We start from the raw sequence: 26677 nt of genomic DNA, 5'->3' as shown, positions 1-26677 counted from the left end.
GCATGTCGGTACAAGAGGTCTGTAACCTACAACAGTAGAAACATTAGATTCACAGAAGACCTATCCACAGAGACTTAGCAGGCCAGAAAGAACTGGCATGATATATTCAGGGTATTAAATAAGAAAAGTACGCAGCCAATAATACTATATCCAGCTAGGCTGTCACTGAAAATAGGAGAGATAAAAATCTTCCAGGAAAAACAAAAACTAAAAGAATTTGTGATCCTCAAACCAGCCATACAAGAAATATTGAAAGGGGTCCTCTAAGCAAAGAGAGAGCCTAAAAGTAACAAAAACCAGAAAGGAACAGAGACAATGTACAGTAACAGTCACCTTACAGGTAATACAATGGCACTAAATGCATATCTTTTAATAGTTACCCTGAATGTAAATGGGCTAAATGCCCAAGCAAAAGACATGGGGTATCAGATGGGATAAGAAAACAAGAGACCCACCAATATACCGTCCGTAAAGGACTCATTTTAGACCCAAAGACACCTCCAGATTCAAAGTGAGGGGGTGGAAAACCATTTACCATGCCAATGGACATCAAAAGAAAGCTGGAGTGGCAATCCTCATATTAGAAAAATTAGATTTTAAACTAAAGACTATAATAAGAAATGAGGAAGGACACTATATTATACTTAAAAGTCTGTCCAACAAGATATAACAATTGTAAATATTTATGCCAATAACATGGGAGCAGCCAATTATATAAGCCCATTAACAAAAAAATCAAAGAAACACATCGACAATAATACAATAATTGTAGGGGACTTTAACACCCTCCTTAGTGAAATGGAAAGATCATCTAAAAAAAGATCAACAAGGAAATAAGGGCTTTAAATGACACACTGGACCAGAGGGACTTCACAGATATATTCAGAACATTCCATCCCAAAGCAACAGAATACACATTCTTCTCTAGTGCACATGGAACATTCTCCAGAATAGATCACATCCTGGGTCACAAATCAGGTCTCAACTGGTACCAAAAGACTGGGATCATTCCCTGTATATTTTTGGACCACAGTGCTTTGAAACCAGAGCTCAATCACAAGAGGGAAGTTGGAAAGAACTCAAATACATGGAAGCCAAAGAGCATCCCACTAAAGAATGAATGGGTCAACCAGGAAATAAAAGAATTTAAAAAATTAATGGAAACAAATGAAAATGAAAGCACAACTGTACACATGAAAAAGTCCTCAATATCACTTGGCATCGAGGAAATACAAATAAAAACATCGATGGGATACCACCTCACACCAGTCAGAATGGCTAAAATTAACAAGTCAGGAAACAACAGATGTTGGTGAGGATGTGGAGAAAGAGGAACCCTCTTACATTGTTGATGGGAATGCAAGCTAGTACAGCCACTCTGGAAAACAGTATGGAGGTTCCTCAAAAATTTGAAAGTAGAGCTACCATACAACTCAGCAATTGCACTACTGGGTATTTACCCCAAAGATACAAATGTAGTGATTTGACCCCGATGTTTATAGCAGCAATGTCCATAATAGTCCAACTATAGAAAGAGCCTAGAAGGCCACCAAGAGATGAATGGATAAAGATGTGGTTATACACACACACACACACACACACACACACACACACACACACAAAATATGGAATATTATGCAGCCATGAAATAATGAAATCTTGCGATTTGCAACAATGTGGATGGAACTATATATATATATATATATATCGTATTTCTAAATAGCTGGGGTTTTTAAAAAAAATATATATATATATAATGCTAAGTGAAATAAGTCAATCAGAGAAAGACAATTATTATATGATCTCATTGATATGTGGAAATTGAGAAACAAGGGAGAGGATCATAGGGAAAGAGGGGAAAACAATGAAACAAGATGAAACCAGAGAGGGAGACAAACCGTAAGAGACTCTTAATCTCAGGAAATAAACTGAGGGTTGCTGGAGTGGTGGGGGGTTGGATGAGGTGGCTGGGTGATGGGACATTGGGTAGGTATGTGCTATGGAGAACACTGCAAATTGTGTAAGACTGATGAATCACAAATCCGTACCCCTGAAACAAATAGTATTAGTATATGTTGAAAAAAATAAAAAATTAATTCATTAAACAAATTAAAAAATTAGATTTAAGACCATCAGCTAATGTTGCAGTTGGTTAGTGCAGATAATTAAGCCATTAATAATCATACTTCTGTATTCTCATTCAATTCTTATTAACCTATTTTAAGGATCAGAGGCTTTTTGGAAATTATTTAATAATAGTAATTATTAACAATCTCTTTATCTTGCCCAGAATGAATCTAGATTTTATTGCTAAGTAGTTTTTTACTAAATACTTAATATTCTTTTTAATGCAGACGCTAAGGCTCATGTAGAGGATTCTTCAAGTTAATCCATCAAACCTGATCACACAGATATGTGATAAAGCAACAGAATGTGTGAATTAGGAATAAAGGGAGGATATCAATACATAAATTCTGAATTATAAGAAGCCAAGCTTATGTGGAAATTGATTAATTGAGAAACACATTTCCTTCATTCCAGTGGTACTTGACGCAGACTAAAGACAATAACTACAAGAATTGTTTTCAAGTTAGGGTATAAACAGCAAAGATGCGTCTTACACTTGCTAAACTTCCTTTTGGAGAAAATTTTTAAAAAATGTTATAGTCTTGCTTTGTTACTTTGCCTCAATGCTTTATGTGGAATAGATACATCTATAGCGAATACCATTGCAAATTTGTAGTGAATATCATTATAAACCTGTGATCACTGTCATGCAGTTTACATTCTAGGTAATCATACATAAATAAGAAAAAGAAATCAACTCTATAGAACGTTAAATGCTAAGTGCCAAGGAGAAAAAAATAAAGTAGGAAAGGGGTTTACGAGGTATATATGTATGTGTGTGTGTGTGTGTGTGTGTGTGTGTGTGTGTGACAGTGTTTAAAACTTTTAAAAGTGTTTAAAAAATTTCAGTTGGCCAAAGAGGGCCCCCATTATCCAAAGCACATACAGATTAGAGTGAGAAATTATGCCACTGGTGATTAAAAGTACACAATATTTCTGCCAAATTGGTTGTTACTCTTGGTGGGTGTCCAAGATATTCTTGTTTAGCTAAAAATCAAACTTCTAAAAAAGTTTAAATAAGAAGAACTGACTCTATTTAATAGGTCAAATTACAATAACATGCTTTTTAAATATTTATTTATATAATATGCTTTTTAAAAAAAAATTTTATTTATTTATTTGTCAGAGAGAGAGGAGCGAGAGCGAGCACAGGTAGACAGAGTGGCAGGCAGAGGCAGTGGGAGAAGCAGGCTCCCTGCCAAGCAAGGAGCCCGATGTGGGACTCAATCCCAGGACACCGGGACCATGACCCGAGCCGAAGGCAGCCACCCAACCGAGCCACCCAGGCATCCCTAATATGCTTTTTAAAGAAAAGCTTCTTTCTTTTCTCCCTTCCTCCCTTCTCTTTCTTCTTTTCTTTAATAAGGGTATCTAGCTTTATTTTACATCATTGCCCACTCTTTTTTTTTCTTTTAAAGTACTATGCCCAATGTGTGGCCCAAACTCATGACCTCGAGATCAACAGCTGCTTGCTTCCCTGACTGAGCCAGTCAAGCACCCCAGAAGAGCAGCTTTCTTGTTTTTATTTTTAGCAGCAGTAATTATAAATCGAGAATTGGGGGAATTAAAAGTTTTTTATAGATTTTCAACTGTGAGGGTTGGGGAGAGTATCAGCACCCTTGACCCCAGAGTTGTTCAAGGGTCAACTGTATGTGACATTGTAATATTAAGTACTTTTTGTAAATCACCCACTATATTTAAGCTAGCAGCTGACCACCAAAAAGCAAAGGTGCCTAGACCAGTAGAGGTACTTGGAGTGGTTCCCAGAATTTACAGGTCAGTGCAATTTTACCTGCCTTAAACAGCTGAATTAAAGGAGTTACACAGTGTGCTTGGTAATCTGAAGGTTTGGCTCTGTGGTCCTTCTGACGCTTTGAAAGATACGAAGGTAAGAGGACTGAGTAGTAGCTATAAATTAAAATCTCATTTCAGCTCAACAGACATTTACAGGGACTACTGCCATTGCACACAGTATTATCAGTACAGTTCTCTAAGCTGGTCTCTTCATTTAAAGTATTTTCTGACATATCATGCATATTGAATGCAAATTCTATTCACAGTCACAAAAAAGGCTTAAAAACTCCTATCAATTCTGCTGTGTTTTTTTTTTTAATGACAAGATTTATGGATCTTTCAAAATCAGGAATGAAATGGCATTCTGTGATAGGATATCAAGAATAAAAACCCAGGCAAGGGCACCTGGGTGGCTCAGTGGATTAAGCCTGTGCCTTCGGCTCAGGTCATGATCTAAGCGTCCTGGGACTAAGCCCCGCATCTGGCTCTCTGCTCAGTGAGGAGCTTGCTTTCCCCCCTCTCTGCCTACTTGTGATCTCTGTCAAATAGATAAATAAATATAAAAAAAATAAAAATAAAAACCCAGGCAAACTGTAAACTTACTAAATACTGGGCACTGAACTAGGTACTTCATATCCATGATATTATAATCCTCAAATAAGTAATTTGCATTTGATATTATTGCCACCTTCACTTTGCAAACAAAGCAGATGAACAAGTTCACTAACTTGCCCCTAATCACAAAGCTAAGAAGTGGTGGGCCAAGATCTGAACTGAAGTCTACTGTGGAAAACCATGCCCTACCAAAATAACAACTAGATTTAACAATACTCAACTTCAGATCATAAGTGTTCTTTTTTTTCCGCTCACTATTCTGGATCTTCGTAACAAATCGATACATAGCTACATTGTTAGAGCACTGGTCCACCACATGAATTTATTCAGACACTTTGGTATCCCAAAGACAGCTGTGGTAAGGCATATTGGCCTATATTTCTTCATTTTTCTGTCAGTGGAGGGAAGAAGGGTAAGAATAGTCAGAAGAGCTATGGCAGGAACTATCTATTGTGTATGTCATTTATTACAAACTACCTTAAAGTTTTATCTTTACAGATGACTAGCCTAGAGAAGGGAGGAAGAGGCAGTTATTTTTGTTTGATAAGTGACACCTGAAAAAGATTTCAGAATCACCTCTTTCAAACATATGAATCAGATCTCTTTGGTTCAATTTAGGTAAATTTTCTTTTTTAATTTTTAAGATTTTATTTATTTATTTGACATAGAGAGAGAGACTAAGCATGTGCACAAGCAGAGGGAGCAGCAGGTAGAGGGAGAAGCAGGCTTCCGGCTGAGCAGGGAAGCCAAGGCGGGGTTTGAAACCCAGGACCATGTGATTATGACCTGAGGTGAAGGCAGACATTTAACTGACTGGGCCACCCAGGTGCCCCAAGTTAGACAGATTTTAATAAAATATATAGAGAAAGCCAGAAACATACTTTTTTTTGGTTTTTCTGAATGGTTAGAAAAAAAAAACCATATAGAGTAGCGTATTTATCAAACAAATTGTTTAGTTTAAAAAAAATCAGCAATTCATCAGTGTTTTAAATGAGTCAAATATGAATTTAGTGTTTTAAGGAGTAATCCTCTAAGATTCAAAAGTGAATATTCAACCCAATTAGAAAAACTGAGCCAATTTTCTTCTTCAGTGGAGAAATGATAGATCAATATGTGTTTTAATGGGGAAGTAGAAACATTAATAAAGGCTATATAACACCAGGCAATGTATAATCTATTTTCACAGATAACAGGGCTTCAATCACTTAAAGGCAGATTTAACTTTTAGGGTTTTTTTTTCCCTTACCTTTACTTTGATACTTTATTTTTTTTCCTTTTTCTCAGGTGGTTCTATATACAAGTTACACAGAATTCAAACAAATGAAATTATATGTAACTTATAATTCATTAACTCTACAAACATGTTGTTTCCCCTCCAATCAACTTTTTTCATAGTCCTGTAAGCTCCCTACAAACGAATAAAAAGAAAAAAGTATACTTACTGGAAAGAACAGTTGTAAGGAAAATGTAGTCCGAAAAAGATATGAGTCCACATTCTCCAAGTGTGTAAAATATACTGCCTTCATCAGCAAATTTTTCTCGTTCCTGGGCAATTTTCTATTATATATGGGTCCCACCAAGAGAGAAAAAGAAGACATAGCAGAATGAGAACGCAGAGATCAATCACCACTTTTATGTAACAGTTTTATGCTATTTATCATAAGCAATTCTCTGATGGCCATTCCAAATTAATGGATCCTTTACAGTTTTCAAGATGATTAAAATTATAAGACAAAAGATGATTTTGTCTGTTTCAACACTGACTTAATATGAACACTAGAAAATAATTTCAATTTTATGAACTCCTGCTATTTGACATATACTGGCTCATTCCGGGACTGGTTTTGTTTCTAGGGTTTAAAAACAATCCACCTAGGGGCGCCTGGGTGGCTCAGTGGGTTAAAGCCTCTGCCTTCAGCTCAGGTCATGATCCCAGGGTCCTGGGATGGAGCCCTCCATCGGGCTCTCTGCTCAGCAGGGAGCCTGCTTCCTCCTCTCTCTCTCTCTCTCTCTCTGCCTGCCTCTCTGCCTACTTGTAATCTCTGTCAAATAAATAAATAAAATCTTTAAAAACAAAAAAAAAAAACAAAACAAAGAAACAATCCACCTGGATTCTTGAATGACTATATTTTATACCTGAAACTAATACAACACAGTATGTTAACTATACGGAATTTAAAATTAAAGCTTAAAAATTTAAAATAAAAACAATCCACCTTTTTTCTGTAGAGGCATATAAAGTAGGAAAACCAAAACAAAACAAAATGATATCAGTACAATTTGCCCAAAGTCAGCTAACTGCCCAAGAAAAACTATACTACTTGGGATCATAAATGGGTAAGTAAGCAACTATTTTCAAGGACCACACAAATGCTCATAAAACTAATTTCTGAAATACTAATTTTAATTTTTACCTTTTGACCCCAAGAATCTTAGGTTTGGAATGTAGGACAGTTTGCAGAGCAAAGAGCACCTCTGAAAGATAACGGCAAATCAGACATGCATGCTAAGATTTAGGCATGATTTAATTTAGTTGTATTATTGACACCTTGCTGGAGGAGCCTAAGTTTTAGCTATTTGATGAAACTCTCCTAAAACTTAGATTTTATTCTAAGTATATATTAATTTTATTTAATCTATAAAACTCACAGAGTTCATTCTTAGCCTTAGTAATGGTGTGTCTGGCAAGTGGTCTCCTCCTGCATGTTTAAGCAAAGCCACTCTGTTTTCTGAATTTCTAGCCAAATGATAAACTGAGTGGTGACACTGAAGATATTTTTAAAAACTGAAAAGGATCCACCAAAGAGTTAGACTTGGAACTAATTTCCATAAATTCTGGACCAACTAAAGATAGTCAAAGAATTGTTCTGGGTACCAAAAATAGAATTAGGAGGTTTTAAGAACCCAAAACAACAAAGAGCAATCAAAGTAATAATGTCATGCAAGCACAAAATTAAGCAGCAGCATTGCAAGCACAACCTCAGGAGGAGTGTCATGAAAACTAAATCAACAAGCACCACCACACCAGCATCCAGGTACACAACTATCCAATAGGTTACCTCTGTCTAGTGAAGATCCCATCATACACCACAAAAGAAAGAAAACTCGTTAACCAATTGAAAATTCAAGGACCAAATGAATCAGCACGGTCTTCTTAATAAACCTTTCCAAAATAGGCTCTATTGGGTATTCGCTTATTCATATGAAACAATAACCTTATAAACAGGTTAAAAAGTCCATAGCTGAATGCTAACAAAGCAGTGAGGTTCTGATGGCACGTTCTAGGTAGGAAAGGACTTCTCTGACTCATCTGTGGTGGACAGAAAGCATGGTCCTGCTTGACAGCACTGAGAGATTTCTTTGAACTGACAAAAATGAACACATAGTCCAATGTGTTCAAATTAAGGTTAGATCTCATATCACACTTGATATTCTACCAAGAGACTGAACAGAAATTTCAGACCAAAAAAAAAAAAAAAAAAAAAGCTACTGGAAGAGAACTAGAGCAGCAAAGCCTTTCACTGGGAACTTAACATTTTAATTTCTCAAAAAAGGGAGACAAACGGTTACATATTTACATGACCCAAGATACCATAAAAATAAAGTATGTGAATAAGAAAAAATACATAAAATGAGAACAGGCTCCAAAGGCATAACATTACTAGCTAGAACAATAAATATGTATAAAAGCTGAGTACTTTACATTAATTATGTAATGATCGTACAGAGAGATTGCTATAAGCCAATAGAATAAATACTGGGATCCAGAAGTTGAGAAACACAAAAAAGTCTTTTAAAGAGGCAACTAAGACAAAGGAGGATATCTAGCAGTATTTTTTTCTAACAATCATCTGGACTATGCTGCTGTTCCAAAGATGACAAAAAGAAATCTAATTCTGTTGCCAACTTTTAATTTTGATATAATTTCAAACTCAGAAAAGTGGAAAGATCAATATAAGAAATTATACTTTTTTCCCTCATTATACATTTTACCTACATTCACCAATAGTTTAAATTACCTTAGTTGCTTTATCATTTTATATAAACATTCTTTTATACCTCTGAAAGTTCAATACACACATCCCTTTATATTTAAATACTTCACTATATACTTCTTATGAACAAAGACATTCTCTTACACATCAGAGTACAAATTTAATAAAACCAGGATATTTAATACTGATACATACTATTATCTCATCCATTCTTTTAAATTTAGTTAACTATTCCAATAATTTCTTTTATAACTATTTACCCTAGCCCAAGATGCAATCCACAATCCTAATTACTTGTCCTGTCTCTTCAACCTCTGTAATCCAAAACAGCTTTTTTTGCCCTTCTTTATTTTTTCCTATGGAACTTTATTATCACTTTTGATTGTTGGAAAATTTATGTAACATCAATTCACCATTTTAACCAGACAATATAAATATGTGGGTCTTTGGGTTTTGCTTCTTTCACATAACATGTTTTCTAGGTTCATCCATGTTGAAGAATCAATTAATACTTCCTTTTAATCACCAAATAATATTGCATTGAATACGTAACGATTTGTTTATCCATTCATCCATTAAAAGATATCTGTGTTGTTTTGAGCTTTCGGCTATTGAGAACAGTGCTACTGTGAACACTCATGTTCAAGTATTTGTTTGACTATCTGCTTTCAATTCTTTTGGGTATGTGCTTAGGAGTGGAACTGCTGGGTCACATCAAAACTCTTATGTTGAAGTTTTTGAGGAATGGCCAAAGCGTTTCACAAAGCAGCTACAACATTTTACATTACTACTACCAATGTATAGAAGTTTAAATTTCTCTACACAGTCATCAACACTTATCTTCCTATTTAAAAAAAAAAATTATAGCCGGGGCTCCTGGGTGACTCAGTCTGATAAGTGGCTGCCTTCAACCCAGGTCATGATCTCAGGGTTCTGGGATCAGCCCTGTGATGGGCTCCCTGCTCAGCGGGGCATCTGCTTCTTCCTCTCCCTCTGCCCTCTCCCCCTGCTCATGCTAATAAGTAAAAATCTTAAAAAACAAAAAACAAAAAACAAAAAACAGTAGCCATTCTAGTGAGTGTGAAGTTGTATTTCATTGTGGTTTGATTTACATTTCCCTAGTGCCTAACAATGCTGTGTTGTGTACGTTTCATATGTTTATTGGCCATTCATATACCTCCTTTGGAGAAATGTCTATTCAAATCCTTTCCCTATTTTTTGAATTGGATTATTTGTCCTTTTGTTATTGAGTTGTAAAAGTTCTTTATATATGCTTTTTTTTTTTTAGTTCTTCATATATTCTGTATATAAAATCTGTATCAGGTATGATTTGCAGATGTTTTCTCCGTTCTGTACATTGTCTTTCTACTACCTCAATAATGTGCTTTAACGCACGAAAGGTTTAAATACTGATGAAGTTCAATTTGCTTGTGCTTTTGATGTCATATCTAAGACTCCACCACCAAATCCAACGTTATGAAGGTTTACTACTAGGTTTCTTCTAACACTTTGGGAGTTTTAGCTTTTACATTTAGGTTATTGACCCATTTTGAGTTAATTTTTGTATATAATGTGAAGTAGGGATCCAAATTCATTCTTTCGCATGTGAATATACAGTTGACCACACACTGTTTGTGGAAGAAACTATTCTTTGACCACAGAATGGTCTTCACACCTTGTTGAGTATCAATTGACTATAAATACGTGGGTTTATTTCTGGGCTCTCAATCTCATTCCATTGATACTTATGTCTATTTTATGCCAATACCATACTCTTTCTGTTTGTATAATTTTTAAAAAATTATGGTAAAATGTACATAAAATTTTTTATTTTACTTTATTTTCATTATTTTTTAAAGGATTTTATTTATTTGAGAGAGAGAGAATGAGAGAGAAGGAGAGAGATTGAGCATGAGATGGGGGAGTGTTAGAGGGAAAAGCAGACTCCCTGCTGAGCAGGGAGCCTGATGTGGGACACGACCTTGATCCTACTCAGGATCATGACCTGAGGCATGCTGCTTAACAAGTGAAACACCCAGGCGCTCCTGTACATAAAATTTTTTAAAGTGTACAACTCAATGGTAGTAGGTACAGTCACAATGTTAAATAACCATCACCACTATCTAATTCCAGAACTTTTTCATCACCCCATTTGAAAACTCCTTCCCCACTCAATAGTCACACTCCTCCCTGCTTCTTCTAGCCCCTAATTTACTTCCTGTCTCTATGGAGTCACCTAGATATTTCATATAAATGGAACCAAACAGCTATTTTCTCAGTAGGCTACTCTGTAGATCATAATTAACATCTTAAATTTGTAACAATCTAGTTTGAGTTAATACCAACTTAGCGTCAATAATATTAAAACAAACTCTACTCCTCTAGGGCTCTCATTAAATGTTTTCATAAATTACATCTTTATACAGTGTTCCCCTTAACACAGATTTATAATTATTTTATGCATTTGTCTTTTAAATCACACAGGGAGAAAAAAGTAGTTAGAAACCCAAAATACAATCACACTGGCTTTTATTTACCAGTGTTGTTACGTTTACTGGTGTCATTTATTTGTTCATATAACTTCATGTCACCACCTAGTGTCCTTTCATTTCAGCCTTAAGGACTCCCCCCCAACTTTTAAAAAATTTTTATTTATTTGTCTGAGAGAGAGAAAGAGAATGCAAGTGGGGGAGCAGCAGGCAGAGTAGGCAAATGGAGAAGCAGGCTCCCTGCTGAACAAGGAACACAATGCAGGACTTGATCCCATGACCCAAGATCATGACCTGAGTCGAAGGCATACACTTTACTCGCTGAGCCACCCACCGTCCCTCTCATTAGCATTTTTTAAAATAGGGTAAGACTACTAGCAACACTTACTTTCATGATTCTGTCTTAGTTTTTGACAGTTTAATTGTAATGCGTAGGTATCTGTGAATTTATCCTAGAGTAGATTTACATATTTCATTATTATGTGAAGTTCTCAGCCATTGTTTCTTCAAATATTGCTTTCTTCTCTTTGTCCTTGCCTTCTGGAATTCCTATCATATATATGTTGGTGCACTTAATGATGTCAGAAGGATATCTTCAACTCTCTTCACTTCCCTTTATTCTTTTTTCTCTAACACTGGATAATATTAATTGACCTATCTTCAAATTCATGGATTCTTTTTCTACTGACTGTTCAAATCTGCTATTGGACCTCTTTGGTGAAATTCTCCTTTCGGCAATTGTACTTTTCAGTATCAGAATTTCTACTTGATAACTTTTTGAAATTTCTATCTCTTTGTTGATGTTCTCTATCAGTTAATACATCATTCTTGTTTCCTTTGAGTTCTTTTCCTATGGTTCCTTTTAAGTTATTGAGTATATTTAAGACAATTGATTTAAAGTCTGTAGTTAAGTGTAATGTCTGAGCTTTTCTATTTCTTCTTTTTCCTTCGAAATGGACCGTACATTGCTCTCTGAAAGCAAAATTTGTTGAGAACTGTTGAAAACTGACATTTTGGGCGCCTGGGTGGCTCAGTTGGTTAATCAACTGCCTTCAGCTCAGGTCATGATCCTGGAGTCTCAGGATCAAGTCCTGCATTGGGCTCCCAGCTCCATGGGGAGTCTGCTTCTCCCTCTGACCTTCTCCCCTCTCATGCGCTCTCTCTCACTCAAATAAATAAATAAAATCTTTTAAAAAATTATACATTTTGTACAGTATAATGTGGTAACTCTGGAAATCAGATTTGTCTTCTTAGGGTTTGGTGCCGCTGCTTGAGTGGGTTTTAGCTATTTCTTTAGTGACTTTTCTAAATTCTTTTAAAAAAAATATCGTATTCTTTGTCAAGTATGGTCACAGAAGTCTCTGTTCCATTAACTTAGTGGTCAGCTAGTGATTTAACAGAAATTTCCTTAAATTCTTGGAGCCAAAATATGTGTTTGGAACACTCTCCAGGTCTTTCAATACTCTCCAGGTTCTTTCAATTCTTAGCCACTATTTAAAAATCTGCCTTTGCCTTCACTTCTTGCTTGAACAGAAGTTAAAAGGCAGCCAGAGGTGAAAGCTTAGGGTCTCTTAAGGTTTCCTCTAAGTTTTCATTCAGCTCTGGACATGTAAGGCCTTCCAGATTCCTCAGTATATGGAAGAACACTTCAAAGTCCTTGTTCTCTCACCATCTCCAGCTGTAGCCTCTTCATTCCCAGGCTTTTTGGCTTGTTTGCTGCTTGTCTCGGGCTGCTGTGGCTACTATATTTAACTTTAAATGCTTTTGACAAATGCCACTTGGGAGGCCACCCCAGCTCTAAGAAAGTTCCTGTGTAGGCAAAACAAAGGCAAGCCCACAAGCTGATTCCTCATTGACCAGACAGGTCAATGCCCACAACCATATTCCCTATGAATTGCACTGCTCACTCTGGCACAAGCAATTTATACCAGGAATAGTTTATCACTGCCATTATGCTGGTGAGTGGGGAAATGGTTGTCAAGTAAATAACACCACAACTTTATCTTAACAAATTTCAGAATCTTCTTTCTTCTTTAAGCATTCCTTTGGTTGTTTAAAGTCTTTTTTTTTTTTTTAAGATTTTATTTATTTGACAGAAAGAGATCACAAGTAGGCAGAGAGGCAGGCAGAGAGAGAGAGGAAGGGAAGCAGGCTCCTTGCTGAGCAGAGAGCCTGATACGGGGCTCAATCCCAGGACCCTGAATCATGACCTGAGCCAAAGGCAGAGGCTTTAACCCACGGAGCCACCCAGGTACCCCTAAAGTCTTTGATTAGTTAGATTCCAGAGATCTAAAAAGTTGACTGATAGTTTTTGCCAGCTTACCACTGTCTTAGTGGAAAGATGTAGTTTTGGAGTTACTTACTCTGCCATTTAAAAAAAATCTCTTTGTACTTTTTTACCTTGAAATATTTGAAAAGTGAATTATACTGAAGAAGATCCCTCAATTTAAATTAGACTGATACTTCTTCATGATTACATTCATATCTATTATAAACTAAGAATTCATATTGGTATCTCTAATTTCATTCTAATACAATGGGGTACAAAGTAGTCTTACCCCATCCATACTTGTTATTCTCTTCTCCAACAGGGAGAAACCTGGTTCCCATTATCTTCAATATATTTACTCATTTGCTTAAGCTTAGAATATACAGAGAGTAGCTTCACAATTGTTAATCATGTCTGCAAAAACCAAACGTATCATCTAGACTTCAGTATCTGTTTTGTTTTAAATAAAATACACTTTTGGTGAGATGCACAAATCTAATGATACAAAACAATGAATTTTATAAATATATATCTAAGTAACCCCCACATTCCCATCAAGATATTGAACATTGCCACTAGAAACATTTTCTTTTATGCTCTTTCACAGTTAATTCCCAATATATTTTTATACCATTGACTGGTTTTGCCTCTTCTAGAGTCAGAGTCACCAGTATATACTCTTTGGTGTACAGCTTCCTCAGCTCAGCATAATGTTGGGGAGAATCATACTGTACTTTTCAGTAGTTCATTTTTATTGCAGAGCCTCAGATCCTCTCCCTGTAGGCTCTCCACAACAATAGTCAGTATCAGATATTTGGTGAGCCACCTTACAGAGAATCTTCATCCTCAGTCAAGCTAGATGGCTAAGGCTTTAGCCAACCTCTGACTGCAACCTTATGAAAAAGCTGAGACAGAACCTTCTAGAGAAATTGCTCCCAAATTCCTTATTCACAGAAAGCATAAGTGACAAGAAATGATTATTATTGTTTTAAGCCACTAAGCTTTAGATTTATTACTCAGTGATAGATACCAAATACAGTCAAATACATGCATTAAAAATATTTCCTGCTAGTTTTTGGCTTATAATTTCTATTTTATTTTAACAATGAAAAGTTTTAATTTTCATTAAGTCCAATTTTTTTTTTCCTTTATGGTTATTGCTTTTTATATCCTAATACATTTTGCCTCTCTTTAGTCCATTAAAATAGTCTCATATTTTCTTTTAAAAGTCTATAGTCATAGATTTTACATTTAGGTCTATGATCTATTCCAAGTAAATTGTATGTATAGTGAGGGGAGGGGTAGGGTTGTTTTTTTTTTAATATGGATATATAGTTGTTTCTAAACTATTTATTGAAAATACCTTCTTTTCCCCATTTAATTACTTTGGCACCTTTGTTAAAAATTAATTTACCATATAAGTGTGACTTCTTTTTCTATAATACTTTCTGAGTAGGCCACCTTCTTTTGAAGGTCCTTTGATTACTAACAAAGTACATGATTATTTTCCAAAGTAGAAATAAACATGAAATTATGTGAATGGTTGAAAAGGTAACTTAAAACTCTGCACAAGATGCATTTGGGGTTATGGTTTAGACTTAGCCACCTCCACTACAAAACAGCTGTAAAGTGTGTGAACATACCTTCGATTGTATACTGATTGAGAACCTATCTCCATAGGGGCTAAATAAAAACACCTTACAATGATACTTTAGTTAGTGTGAGTTTTTCCAGGAAGGCATCTCTTCCTCTACTGCCTTACATAAAATATGCCCATGTCTGCAACCCTCAGTCCTCTAAAGGAGAAAATATTTCTATTTGTGCAGCTGTATATGAGATCTCTGATGAACTTAGTAGAATGATAGGAAGAAGAGGCCAAAAGAAGGCCAAAGTGCTCCATAAAGGAAAAAGCTGAAAACATCTGAATGACAAGATATAGAAGGAAAAAGGACCCTAGAAATGTGAAGGAAAAAAAGGTGTGTGGGGGGGAGCATATCAAAGTCAGGAAAAGTGGAGAAAAGGGAAAGCATATATGCACATATATGTGCATGTGTTTAAGAGAAAGAACAGAGAATGTGCATGTTGTGTAATAACTCCTTAAAAATGGGAAAGATGTGGACGCCTGGGTGGCTCAGTGGGTTAAGCGTCTGCCTTCAGCTTGGGTCATGATCTCAGGGTCCTGGGATCGAGCCCCACATCGGGCTCTCTGCTCCGCAGGGAGCCTACTCCCCCCCTCCCCCGCCTGCCTCTCTGCCTACCTGTGATCTCTGCCTGTCAAAGAAATAAATAAAATCTTAAAAAAAAAAAAAAAGAGAGAGAAAGATGTTTAAGGAGGATTTTAAAATCAGCCACCCTTTTCAGTGTGCCCTGAGCAATGTAATCTTCTAATCCTTTCTTAAAGGTCTACATTGTTCTTCCAGGCTTCTGGAGTTGTGGTGGGTGTGGAAGAAGAGGGGAAGGCAGTTACACGTATGTTTTGCAAGGCACCCATTTGTGAAAGAGTGGTTCAGGTGCATTTAAGATTATACACCTATTAATTAACTCAGAGAATTTATAAATGGGTTGAGTATCCATAACTTCAAAGATGTTTCTTAAAAGCAATTCATGACATTAATTAACAACACCAAAAATGTCATAAAACTATCAAATTTGATCTCTCAAATTATTGAAAGCTAAGATAAGAATCAAATAAATACATTAAAATTTGGGAGGAAATGAGAGTTACTACAATATGAATTTTTAGACTATTTGGTTTTGTATGACAGCTTCTTAGGGGGTCTTTATAAATCAAAGGCCTGATTCTACCATAAATAATATTCTCAAACCAACTAGCCATGGTACATAGGGAATCTGTAAAAATATAGATATTTGAGTTTGATATTGAATAAAATTTTAGAAGTCCCATAGTGTGGTGAAAATGGAAAATTCAGATTCAAGGAAGGAAAGTGAAGGGAAGGTTTTGGTTATTTTTTCTTACTCCAAAGTCTTATCAATCTTTAATTCTGCATATTGAGAATGTCAAATAAAATGCTTCTTCACTTACTCTTTTGAATAATGTTTAATCTATGGCTAAATTTCAAGTCACTTTTTCCCCTACACAAATATCATTTATATACTTTAGGGATGAAATGGGGGCATAGTCCAAGGAAGACATAATCTTCCTTAGCAGATGGGTAATAATGTCCACTTTCTCTACCTCAGAGGTAGTTATTTTATCTTTTGTTACTAATGAACATTTATATAATAGTAATAAACATAATGTATTTTTACTAGGAAAATCTATCATAACGATTTGTATTTAATATAAGTAATAAAATCAATGTAAATAATAAACATTAGACAAACGAAAAGGAAGAAATTTCTGTATAAAAGAGTCAAAAGAAGTAGAATATATTCCAAATCCACTGTAAGGCCATATAATGTGAGATTAATATATTTAAATACAAGTTTAGCCAAAAAATTTATAGTAAAAGTCTAAGAGAAACTTGTTTTCACCTTAAAGTTCCTCAGGTAAGAGTCTACCAATTCTTCAGTATATGTGCTGAAATGTAAGAGCAGTAGGTGTTTTAAAAACAGACTGTAATTGCAGATACCTTCCAGAGCATTATGCTATTTTATTATTGTTATTTTTAAACTACAGTTGACACACAGTGTCATATTACTTCCAGGTATACAACACCATGATTCAGCAATTCTATATATCATATTTCATGCATCTTAAAAGTTACATATTAAATTCTAGTCAAGTCACTTGAATCTCTGAAATTAAGGCTGAAATGCAGAAATGCAGATCAACTGATCAGAATATCATTTCTACTAAATTTACTGACAAATATTACTCCTTTTAAAGAACATTATGCAAAATATATCAAAGCAAAGTGCTCACTGACTCAAATAAGGGAAATTTAACTGTTTTACTGTTCACTTATATGAACTAGCCTAAAATCTTATGTTTCAAAATTTAAACCACAACTATAGACTCACTATCTTTAAACATTCAAATTACTGAAGTAAAAACAAATAAGGAACCTCATAAGGTTCTTGGTGCTGACCTCAATTGCATTATATCCTGATTCTTTTTATTTAGGTAAACAGAGACACTTAATTAGAAACTTGAAGCAAATCATATCCTATACATGTATAACTGTTATACCTCTCAATGAGTCTAAAACTGAACTGTTTGGAGCACCTGGGTGGCTCAGTGAGTTAAGGACACAACTCTTGGTTTCGCTCAGGCCATGATCTCGGGGTCATTGAGACTGAGCCCCACACTGGGCTCACCACTCAGTGGGAGTCTGCTTCCTCTCTCTCTGCGCCCCCTCCTGCTCATGTGCATGCTGCTCTAAAATAAATAACTTAAACAAACAAACAAAAAAACTGAACTGTTTTACCAGGATGGTTTTGTGCTAAAGCATCCATGCTCTGGTTTCTGACTAATCGCATAAACTTGTATAACACTGCCAAAGTTCCAGGTGCCATTAGGAGCCTTCTTGGGACTGGGAGTTCCCATCATGATTCAAATTCATTAATACTCAATATGCTCAGTGAATCCTAACTTTAATAGGGTTGATCAAAATAGGGCCAATAATTTTGCCTTTTAAGACTCAAGAGGATGAAGCCAAAAAGAAAAATCCTATCTAGGAGTTTAATCCCATTATTTATTCTAGTTTAAAACCCATTTTTCAATTTTGATAAAATTTCAATCAGTTTGAAATAAACTTTCTATCAAATAGTAGTTGGTGGACTATGTCAGCAAAACAGATGCTAATATATCTTCTAGAACCTCAAATCATCTCTGGTTTCTAGAAAAACCTGATAACACAGCTTTACTATTTAAATTAAGATGTCATCCTTTATGAGACTGAGAAAACTGGATTGTTTTAAAATTAACATTTCCCTAGATGATGGATATACATTTCAAAGTCTATCTAAATCAAAATCTATCTAAATAATAATATGCTTCTTCCAGAAAATGCAATTTTGACCTATCATTTCCAAATGACAAAAAGTATTTCTACATAAGGCTGGGGTTGGGGCAGGGAGGGGAAGCATGTTAGAAAATTTGGCAATTTCCCCATGCAATTAATGTTCATACTTCATTATTTAATTGGTGCATAGATGCCAAAGCCTTGGTAAGATATCCATCTTAAACAATCACACTATTCCCAATCAAACAGAAAATGTTGCACAGTTAAAAATGTATTCTTCCTTCCCTTTCCCATACCTGAACTTGCAGAAAGGTAGGAGTTGAGGATGTGTCAGATAAAATTAAGAAGTTTCTAATTTAGAGTAGTTTAGAACATCTCCTGACTCAAAGTTTGCAACCTTTTCAAAAGTCATAGAGCATTTGAGACAGACAAACAGAAATGACTGTGCAACAAACTGTGGAAGGTGAATGCTTAAGATACCATAAACCTCACGCTGCCAGAAAGCCATTCTCTTTTCAGTCCCAATTCTAACCACTTTAGCTCTGAGAACAACTCCAAATACCTATCATGCAAATGTTTTCCTAGTTCATTAAAACTAGATGGCTATAGAGAAAATGGACACAATGAAGATGCTTAAAAAAAGGATGGCAGAAGATTTGATTAAAGCAGTGATTAAAAAATTTTAAGTCTCCTGGAATAACACTCACTTCAAGGAAGTGAGACAACATTACCGAAGGGATTTATTTCAGTCTTTGCTATCTGATGAGGTGTTAGCAAAACCTTAGAAAAGGAAAACTGTCAACTCTATTATTTCCTACCACATTATGCCCGCATACTTGCTTCAAAGCAGCAGTGGGTGGGAGAATCTATGTTTTACTGTTATTGATTATTTGCTACCTAAATCTAAGAATTTAACTTTGAACTCTGCCACTCAAATCAATCAGTACTGAAGAGAAGGCTCAGCACTGAAGAGAAGCTCAGTTGTGGACTCAGCAGCAGTCTTGGTTTCAGTCACATGGGTTATAAAAGGCTTCCCTGTTCATGGAAAAACCACCTCAAAAATTTTGAAAAGTCAGTAAATGCAGCATCTACTCTCTCCCATTTGGAAAAAATTATTACAAGAAAAAAATCACTTCATAAAAACTGAGAGTTTCCCTCTGAGGATCACTAACCTTTCGACACTGTTCTAATAACTACCATTTCCCAGGAAGGTTGTAAGATGAACAATTTTTACATCACTTTGAACACTTACAGGTATCCCTTGAACACCACTGACCATCAAGGATATATTAAGAATTTAATAAAAATTATAGTTTGCATATTTCATGCTGGGCACTGTGCTAAGTAAGCACTTGAATTACATACACCTCTTTAGGCCCTCACTGCAATCCTATGAGATACGTAATACTACTATCTGCACTCCACAGAAGAGAAAACTGAAGTATAGAGAAATTAAATAAGTAGTGGTAGCTTACGATGCTATAAAATGGCAGGATAGGTCATAGTTTGACTCCAGAACCATTATATGTTATATTGTATCAAATGCAAGAGAATTACTTCCAACTTCTGAAACTGTTTATTATTTAAATTAAGATGTCATCCTTAATGGGGGCTGAATATTTTCAAAGCAAAACAAGAGTTCACTATTGTACAATATTAATCCTGGGGCTTAGCTTGTATCAGCTCGGTTATCTTGAAGAGGAAAGTCTAGTTAACAATGTAGGTGCACAATGTATTTTTATGCCTTGACTTGTTCAAATGTGTATTTTCATCATTTTGAAAATGAGTATCATTTCAAAAATGTAATGGCTCTTTATGCTCTTCTTAATTAATAGATGTTAGACTAATCTGTAACTGGAAAATCTTTTTATTTAAGTTTGGGATTTAAAAAAGTGCATCATGACAAAGAAAAATAGGCAAAGCAAAAGCTATCCTCACACATTCTCTGCAATCAAAGATCATCAACAGATGTTTAGGCTAAGTTGAGAACCCATTTTTATTGGAACAGGAGAAATAAAATGTTCTGAGTATCTTTCCTTTGTGTAACCTCAGAACATGATATGTATTTATGCTAAAATAAAAAGACAAAGAAGTTACCTGGAACCAAGTCCTCCCATGTCAAAGTGTATTTCAAATCTTGTTTCATGATGGGAAAGTGAAACATGAAGGTGTTAGAAATATAATGTGTAGTCATGTTTATGCTTTCAAATCAACAATGATAAATCAAATGGGTTGTTGGCCCCAAGTTCAAATAAAACAATGTAAAATAAAAATGTAAGAAAGCATATCAATAGATGTCTGAATATTTGTGGCAACCAAGTAAACTACACCCTCCTTAGGAGCACTTAATGATTATCATTTCTTTTTTAAACTTGAATAATCAAACACATGAATTAAATCAACAGACTTTAGCAGTGGTGGAACTCAGAGACTGGAAAGAGACATTATGAAAACTCCACACAGCAATATAATTATATCACACCATTCATAAGCTGCATCTGAAGAGCTCTATGCTACCAGAAAAACAAAATGATTCCAGCCTTTCCACAGGCAATAGGAACTTAGCATGCAAAGGACAAATTCCTGTTAAGGAAGCAAGCAAGAAAGCTCTCTTCTATAAAGTAACTGCTCATTGACTTTTGGAAGCTTAAAGGATTTATGCTAGTGTCACCAAAATGAGTGATATTACAGTGATAAAGATAACCAATCCCCTATTACCTAGTCTATGAAAAAAAAAGTTTCTTATTTTCAATACAAAAAACTTATTCACAAAATATTCTTAATAAAATAGTAAAACTTGACTTTGAAATCCTTACTCAACAAATGATATCACCTTCGAGGGTCAAAATTTAAAGACCAGTGCTCTTCTGTCAACTATGGTGGCTGATTACCCAATGCTGCAGATTCCAGAGACTTCAAAGCACTTAATCAATTCCCACCTCTTTTCTCTTCTCATTCCCTAATAGGGGTATCTATGTGAGGCAAGTCATTTTAAATTTTCAAGCCTTAAGCCATACAACCATCAAAGGAAAGGAAGAGTTTTTAGATGCCTCCTACAAATTGTCCTGCCACAATTACAGAAGTAGAAGCAGCCTTCCTCAATCACAGGTGTTAAGTATCTTATCTGATTTACTCTTCTTAGCACTACACATAGACTGGTTGTGCCACAGCTATTCTAAAACGTCATCTCCAGGTTTAGAAACATTGATACTGGGATTATCAATAAGTTATTTTGACATAATTATTCAAATATTCATTGGTTTGTTTCAGACTGCACTGAAAGGCAAAAGTTCATCAACTGCACCAAAAACAGGACAATTGGTTTGGGGTTTGGGAAGTAGACTACTAAAAATATATCCCATTTTTAAAAAAAGGAAGCATAGGAAAAATGTTACATAAAAATAAAGAGCACACTGTGTTATCGTTAATTATATCATTATTTTAAAACCAAAGATATGCTAATTTATTTTAGTTTCTATTTCTATTAAGCAATACAAGAGTAATGTCTTTTTAAAAATAAATATTTTAATAATTTATAAATTATAATTCAAGAGTCTAAGTCTTCAACAATCAATTTAAAAAATACTTCTTAGGCCAATCCTTGAAATTCTCCTTTGCCAGATTACAATCTATATATTCTCTTTCATTATTTTCTTCATGTATTTGCTTACTTTTCCAAGGTAAAGTTGTTGATTAGCTCAAAAAGCTAAATAATGCAGTCTTTCTAAATGTTCCGTTTCCTATGAAGACATTTTATTGAATGAAGAGCTACTTTATTTGTATTGTATCATCGAAGAAATTTCAAAAGAAAGATTAATTTTCACTTGAAATTACTGCTGCCTCACCATTCCTGTTACAGTTTAACTAAGAACATGACATCCAACTAAGTAAGACTAGTCAAATGGCCCAATTAACTGAGTATCCCTTATACAACACAGTGGTAACAGTTCCTTGACCTTCCTAACACATACTGTTAAAACTTCCTTTTAAATCATGCTAGGTATTATATTCTCAAGGACCAGTGCAGTGTTGGAATTGTCATATTAAATATAAAATATGTTGATTTAAAGTGACAGGAACTGAATCATTCTGAAAGGAGCAGGGGAAGGACATGAGCATGCACTGAACCTTTGTCCCTGAAGCATTACTATGGATTTTGGAACATTAATTAATTTAAAGCACATGCTGCTGAGTCAGTACCTGCCAGAAATCCTGATCAGAAGATGAGAAAAAGAAAAAAAATGGACATCATTTGATTACATGAACAAAAACTCCAAAGATCAGACATATATATCACAAAGTATTATAACATATAAGGACGAATTTAGATCTGTAATAAAGTCACTGAACACCTAGAAACAGGAAATGAAGAATACATAGAAATGTTTTATATATTATCTGCTAGGTATAATAAAACAAAAACCCCAACACCTCAATTCCTAACTTCCCCCAAATGAAACACACAACAGTAGAAAAACTTCGTAATATTATAAAAAGGAAACATATGAATAATAATCTCTTTCTAAAAGAAATGGGAAAGCAACATTTCATTTTCTGTCATTGGAAATCAAAGCATTTCTTTAATTAAGGTTTCTTACTAGGATGTCTCATGGATATAGTATTTTTAAACTTCATAACAAATCTGCTGATTTACCACCCATAATAAAATACAGGCAACCAAACTCAGATCTATTTAAAGGATTAGTAACTACTTGAAGAGCTCAGAATGACTACTTAAAAACAGGACTCCTGCAAAATTATGTTCACTAAATGAATTACTATTCACATTAGTGATAAAAAGCCAGCCACCATGGAGGATGGCATGTGATTAAGCAGTGTAGGATAGCTGATTTAGCTGGGCACACCACTCCAAAATATCTTCATCTATCAAATGGGCTTAAAGATTTTTTTTTTTCAACAAATGAATTTCACTGTGAAATAAAATTCAACCCAAACTTACCATACTTTTCAAAACAAGCTTAGCAGAGTGATAAAAGTTCTTGACTGAGAAATATATGCTATTAGCAACTTACAAACTTAAGGCTGGGATTGATGTGACAGAGGCCCAGAGCATTTTACAACACAAGGGTGAGATGAATCACTGTGAACAAATGACAGCTCAGATATGAGAAAACAAACCACAGGTCTCTCTTTAGCTCATGGACTAGCTATTTAATCCCAGCCAACTGTTCCTTATAGAGAGCTCAAGGAGATTTTTATAGCTGATTTAACTAGCATGGAGAGAGCAATTAGGCACAGGAGATGTTATTCTGTAGCATTTCATATAAACCAAGAGGATAATATGTATGACAGCAGTAAACTCCTTTTATAAACTGAGTAAAGGGCTCAAAGTCATGGAAAGTAGCTATAATTTGTGGAGCCAGATACTTTACCATATTGTCCTGATTCTACTGAGAAGACAACTGATACTAGAGGTTAAATGGTCTCTTATCCAAGGTTACCTATCAAGTATGTGGCAGAGCCCATTTATGAATATAGAACTGTCATATCCAAAGTCACACTCTTTTCATCCTGTGCTATTACATACTAAGAAGTACAGCAATCCATAATGTTGTATTTTTCATACTCAAGTTCAGCATATTTACAACATCTACTAATTCACACATCTGTCAAATACTTAGATGCTCAAAATGGAAATCCCTTGGAAAATATTTGAGACACCAAAGCCAGATCTTCTTAGGGATGTAGTGTGTTAAAAAAGAATTAAATTTGCTAATTTGTAAGAGAAAAAATTGAGAAAATCGTTTAAAAATAATTTAGAGAACTATGGATGAGAAGGAAGAAAGATGAACAAACAGACTAAAAGGAAAACAGAAAACTGCAACAGGTGTCCAAGGATTTCTTGAAATGCTGAAGCAGAAGTGTTGAGTTCCTTGGTAATGCAATTACATTCTAAACTTTTGCTTGTTTAAAGACTCACTATAGTAAGTGGCCCTATTCAAATGATGCTACATCCAACATACAACCAATCAATATTTGAAAGTATAGTTTGTAACAGGAACATTATTTTCTCTAATATCTTGATGACAATGAGCCAGGATCCAATTTTTCAGATATAGATGACAAAGCACACTTTAAGAGATTGTTTCAGTAAAAAGAAAAGACAAGCATTTTTCAAAATGCCCTGTGGTGTTTGTGGTGTAAGAGAAAATAATGGAGCAAACAAAAATGAAGTTGAAATTCTGATTCTTAAACTTAAGTATTAAAATTTATATATTCCTTATATTTTCTTTCTTTAAAAACACTATGTGGTTTCTCAAGTTAATAGGGGTTTCTAGTTGTACTTCACTAAAGCAGAAAAAATTAACTTCAACATGCTTAGCAAAAAGAAAGTGAAATACAAGGAGTTTTCTTTTGCACAAATGGCATTAAGGTATTAAAATGACTACTCAACAAGAGAAATTCCTATTTACAAATAGATCATATAGACAAATTGCTTAGATATACAAATAAGATATCACAGTACTTAAGACCGTGAACGCTGAAGCCAGACTACAAATTTGGAATCATACCTCTACTACCCACTAGCTTATATGATCTTAGGTCCACACACAAAAAAATTCAAGTTACTTAATTATGTAGTTTTTTATTTGTAAAATAATGATAAAAGTAGTAAGCTATCTGAAAGAGTAGCTGTGTGGATTAAATGAGTTATATGTAAGCACTTAAAACAATGTGTAGGAGTGCCTGACTCAGTACAGAACATGAGAATCTTGATCTTGGGGGTCATGAGTTCAAGCCCCACATTGCACATGGAACCAAAACCAAAAAAAAAAAAAAAGAGTATAACAGGTGATAAACTCTCAGAAAGCTTCAACTATTCTTCTTCTTCATAGTTATTATTAGTAATAATTCCTGAAGGGGTAAATAGAGTCAAGTGTTTTTCATTTAGAGAGTTTACTTTAAATTGTAAAAATAAACAACTGACAACCAATGAGTGAATATGTTAATGTGGTTTTTAAAATGGGTTAAATCTTTAGCTTTAAAATAAATACATGAATATGAAATTCACATGGAGAAGGTCAAGCTTCCAGGAATTATAGGTTCTCTGCTATATGAAAGTTGCTTTATACCACTTCTTTTTTATGAAAGACCTATGCTGATACGTGTTTTTGCTAGCTGAGAAAAATCCAAAGAGGATTTTTACTTTTATGAAAATGGTAGTAGTTCTTTTGCTTTATGCTGTTTCAGCTTAATGAAAGCTTCCATAGAAATGCTCTACTTTTAGACAGTGGGGGAAACCTATGCATTCTCTTAGAATCTGCTATACCTTTTTTTAAAACAAGAATTTCCCTACTATAAAAGAAAGACAACAGAGGTGATATACTCTATTGTGAAGATGGAATTGGTAGTGCAAATAAAAACAGAAACATGGTGAAAAAATAATATAGTTCTGTCTATATATTTGTATTTATTAATAGAAAAACATGAACAAATACATGAATTCAACAAGAATTTAGACGTGACTAGTTTCATCTTTGGAAACTGAAAGAGAAAGGAAGATATGCCTAGGGAACAATGCAGAACTCATAACATAACCTGCTATATAAATGTGAGCAGAACTAGAACAGTTCAAATAAATGTGAAGATTCATCAAACTCTTGTCCCAAGGAAATTTCAGTCCCTCCCCTCTCCTAATTTACATTTCCTTGATCTACAATACATTTCACATTACTATGCATGTCAAGAAGTAATATACTTGCCCTTATTCTATACTAAGATCTTATCTATGATATGAAGTAAATAAACAACTTAAGTAAAGCATTAAGAGTATTATGTTATAAGGAAAAATATGCTCACATTCCCCTTAGGGGAATATCATTTTAAAGTTCATTTATCAATATTTTTTAAAGAACTTTTACCTGGTAAGCAATTAAAGCATTTGGTTATATTAAAACTTGACATTTAACTATGGCTCCCATCCTTTTTTTTTTTTCTGCTGGTAACTTTTTCTGTTATAAACACTGTAATCAGTACTTCCCTTTCTAGGCTTTGACCATAATTTCATCTCTTCCACCTGAATGTGGACCATGTCATTTTTTAAAAATAACGTCATTTTAATTTGATGTAAAACCTTTTTTCTGTACCATGTATACAAATATTCTTGTAGGTATCATAAAAGAGAGAGGAATGAAACACACATTAACTCTTTCTTCCACACTGGAGAGATTCTAAGGGTACTGTAAATACGAGTAACGAAAAATGCAGACTAGAGGCAAGCTTTCTGACATGTTCAGGGAGTGGTTGGGGGAAAAGGGAATTTGATAGGGAAGGAAGCATTACAAAATCTATCTTCTGAAAAAGAAATACATAGTAAAATGTTAACAGTTAACAATTTAGTTTCAATGGGCAATTCATTGTTACTTGACAAAGAGTATGAGCTTTATAAAGTTTTTCGAGGAGAGAAGTCAGAACTCTGGAATACAGGTATTAGTTGCT

At 34.7% G+C, this 26677-nt stretch overlaps 1 protein-coding gene across 4 annotated transcripts in view; it reads right to left on the bottom strand.

The window, feature by feature from the left end:
• MICU1 (mitochondrial calcium uptake 1) overlaps window positions 1–26677 on the bottom strand; it is a 235625-nt gene that overhangs the window by 100149 nt on the left and 108799 nt on the right. The window contains exons 6-8 of one of the 4 annotated variants that reach the window (XM_032840752.1): window positions 22418–22429; window positions 7596–7601; window positions 5979–6093 (exon numbers count right to left, since the gene is read on the bottom strand). In XM_032840752.1, coding sequence (XP_032696643.1) covers window positions 5979–6093; window positions 7596–7601; window positions 22418–22429 — 133 coding nt within the window. The remainder of the gene's footprint in view (window positions 1–5978; window positions 6094–7595; window positions 7602–22417; window positions 22430–26677) is intronic. The other 3 variants (XM_032840762.1, XM_032840772.1, XM_032840783.1) reach the window with 3 other exon arrangements.

The sequence above is a fragment of the Lontra canadensis genome, unplaced genomic scaffold, assembly GCF_010015895.1.
Source record: "Lontra canadensis isolate GAN:19392208 unplaced genomic scaffold, GSC_riverotter_1.0 scaffold3, whole genome shotgun sequence".
NCBI classification, from domain to species: domain Eukaryota; kingdom Metazoa; phylum Chordata; class Mammalia; order Carnivora; family Mustelidae; genus Lontra; species Lontra canadensis.
This window is presented reverse-complemented; position numbering and strand designations above follow the sequence as displayed.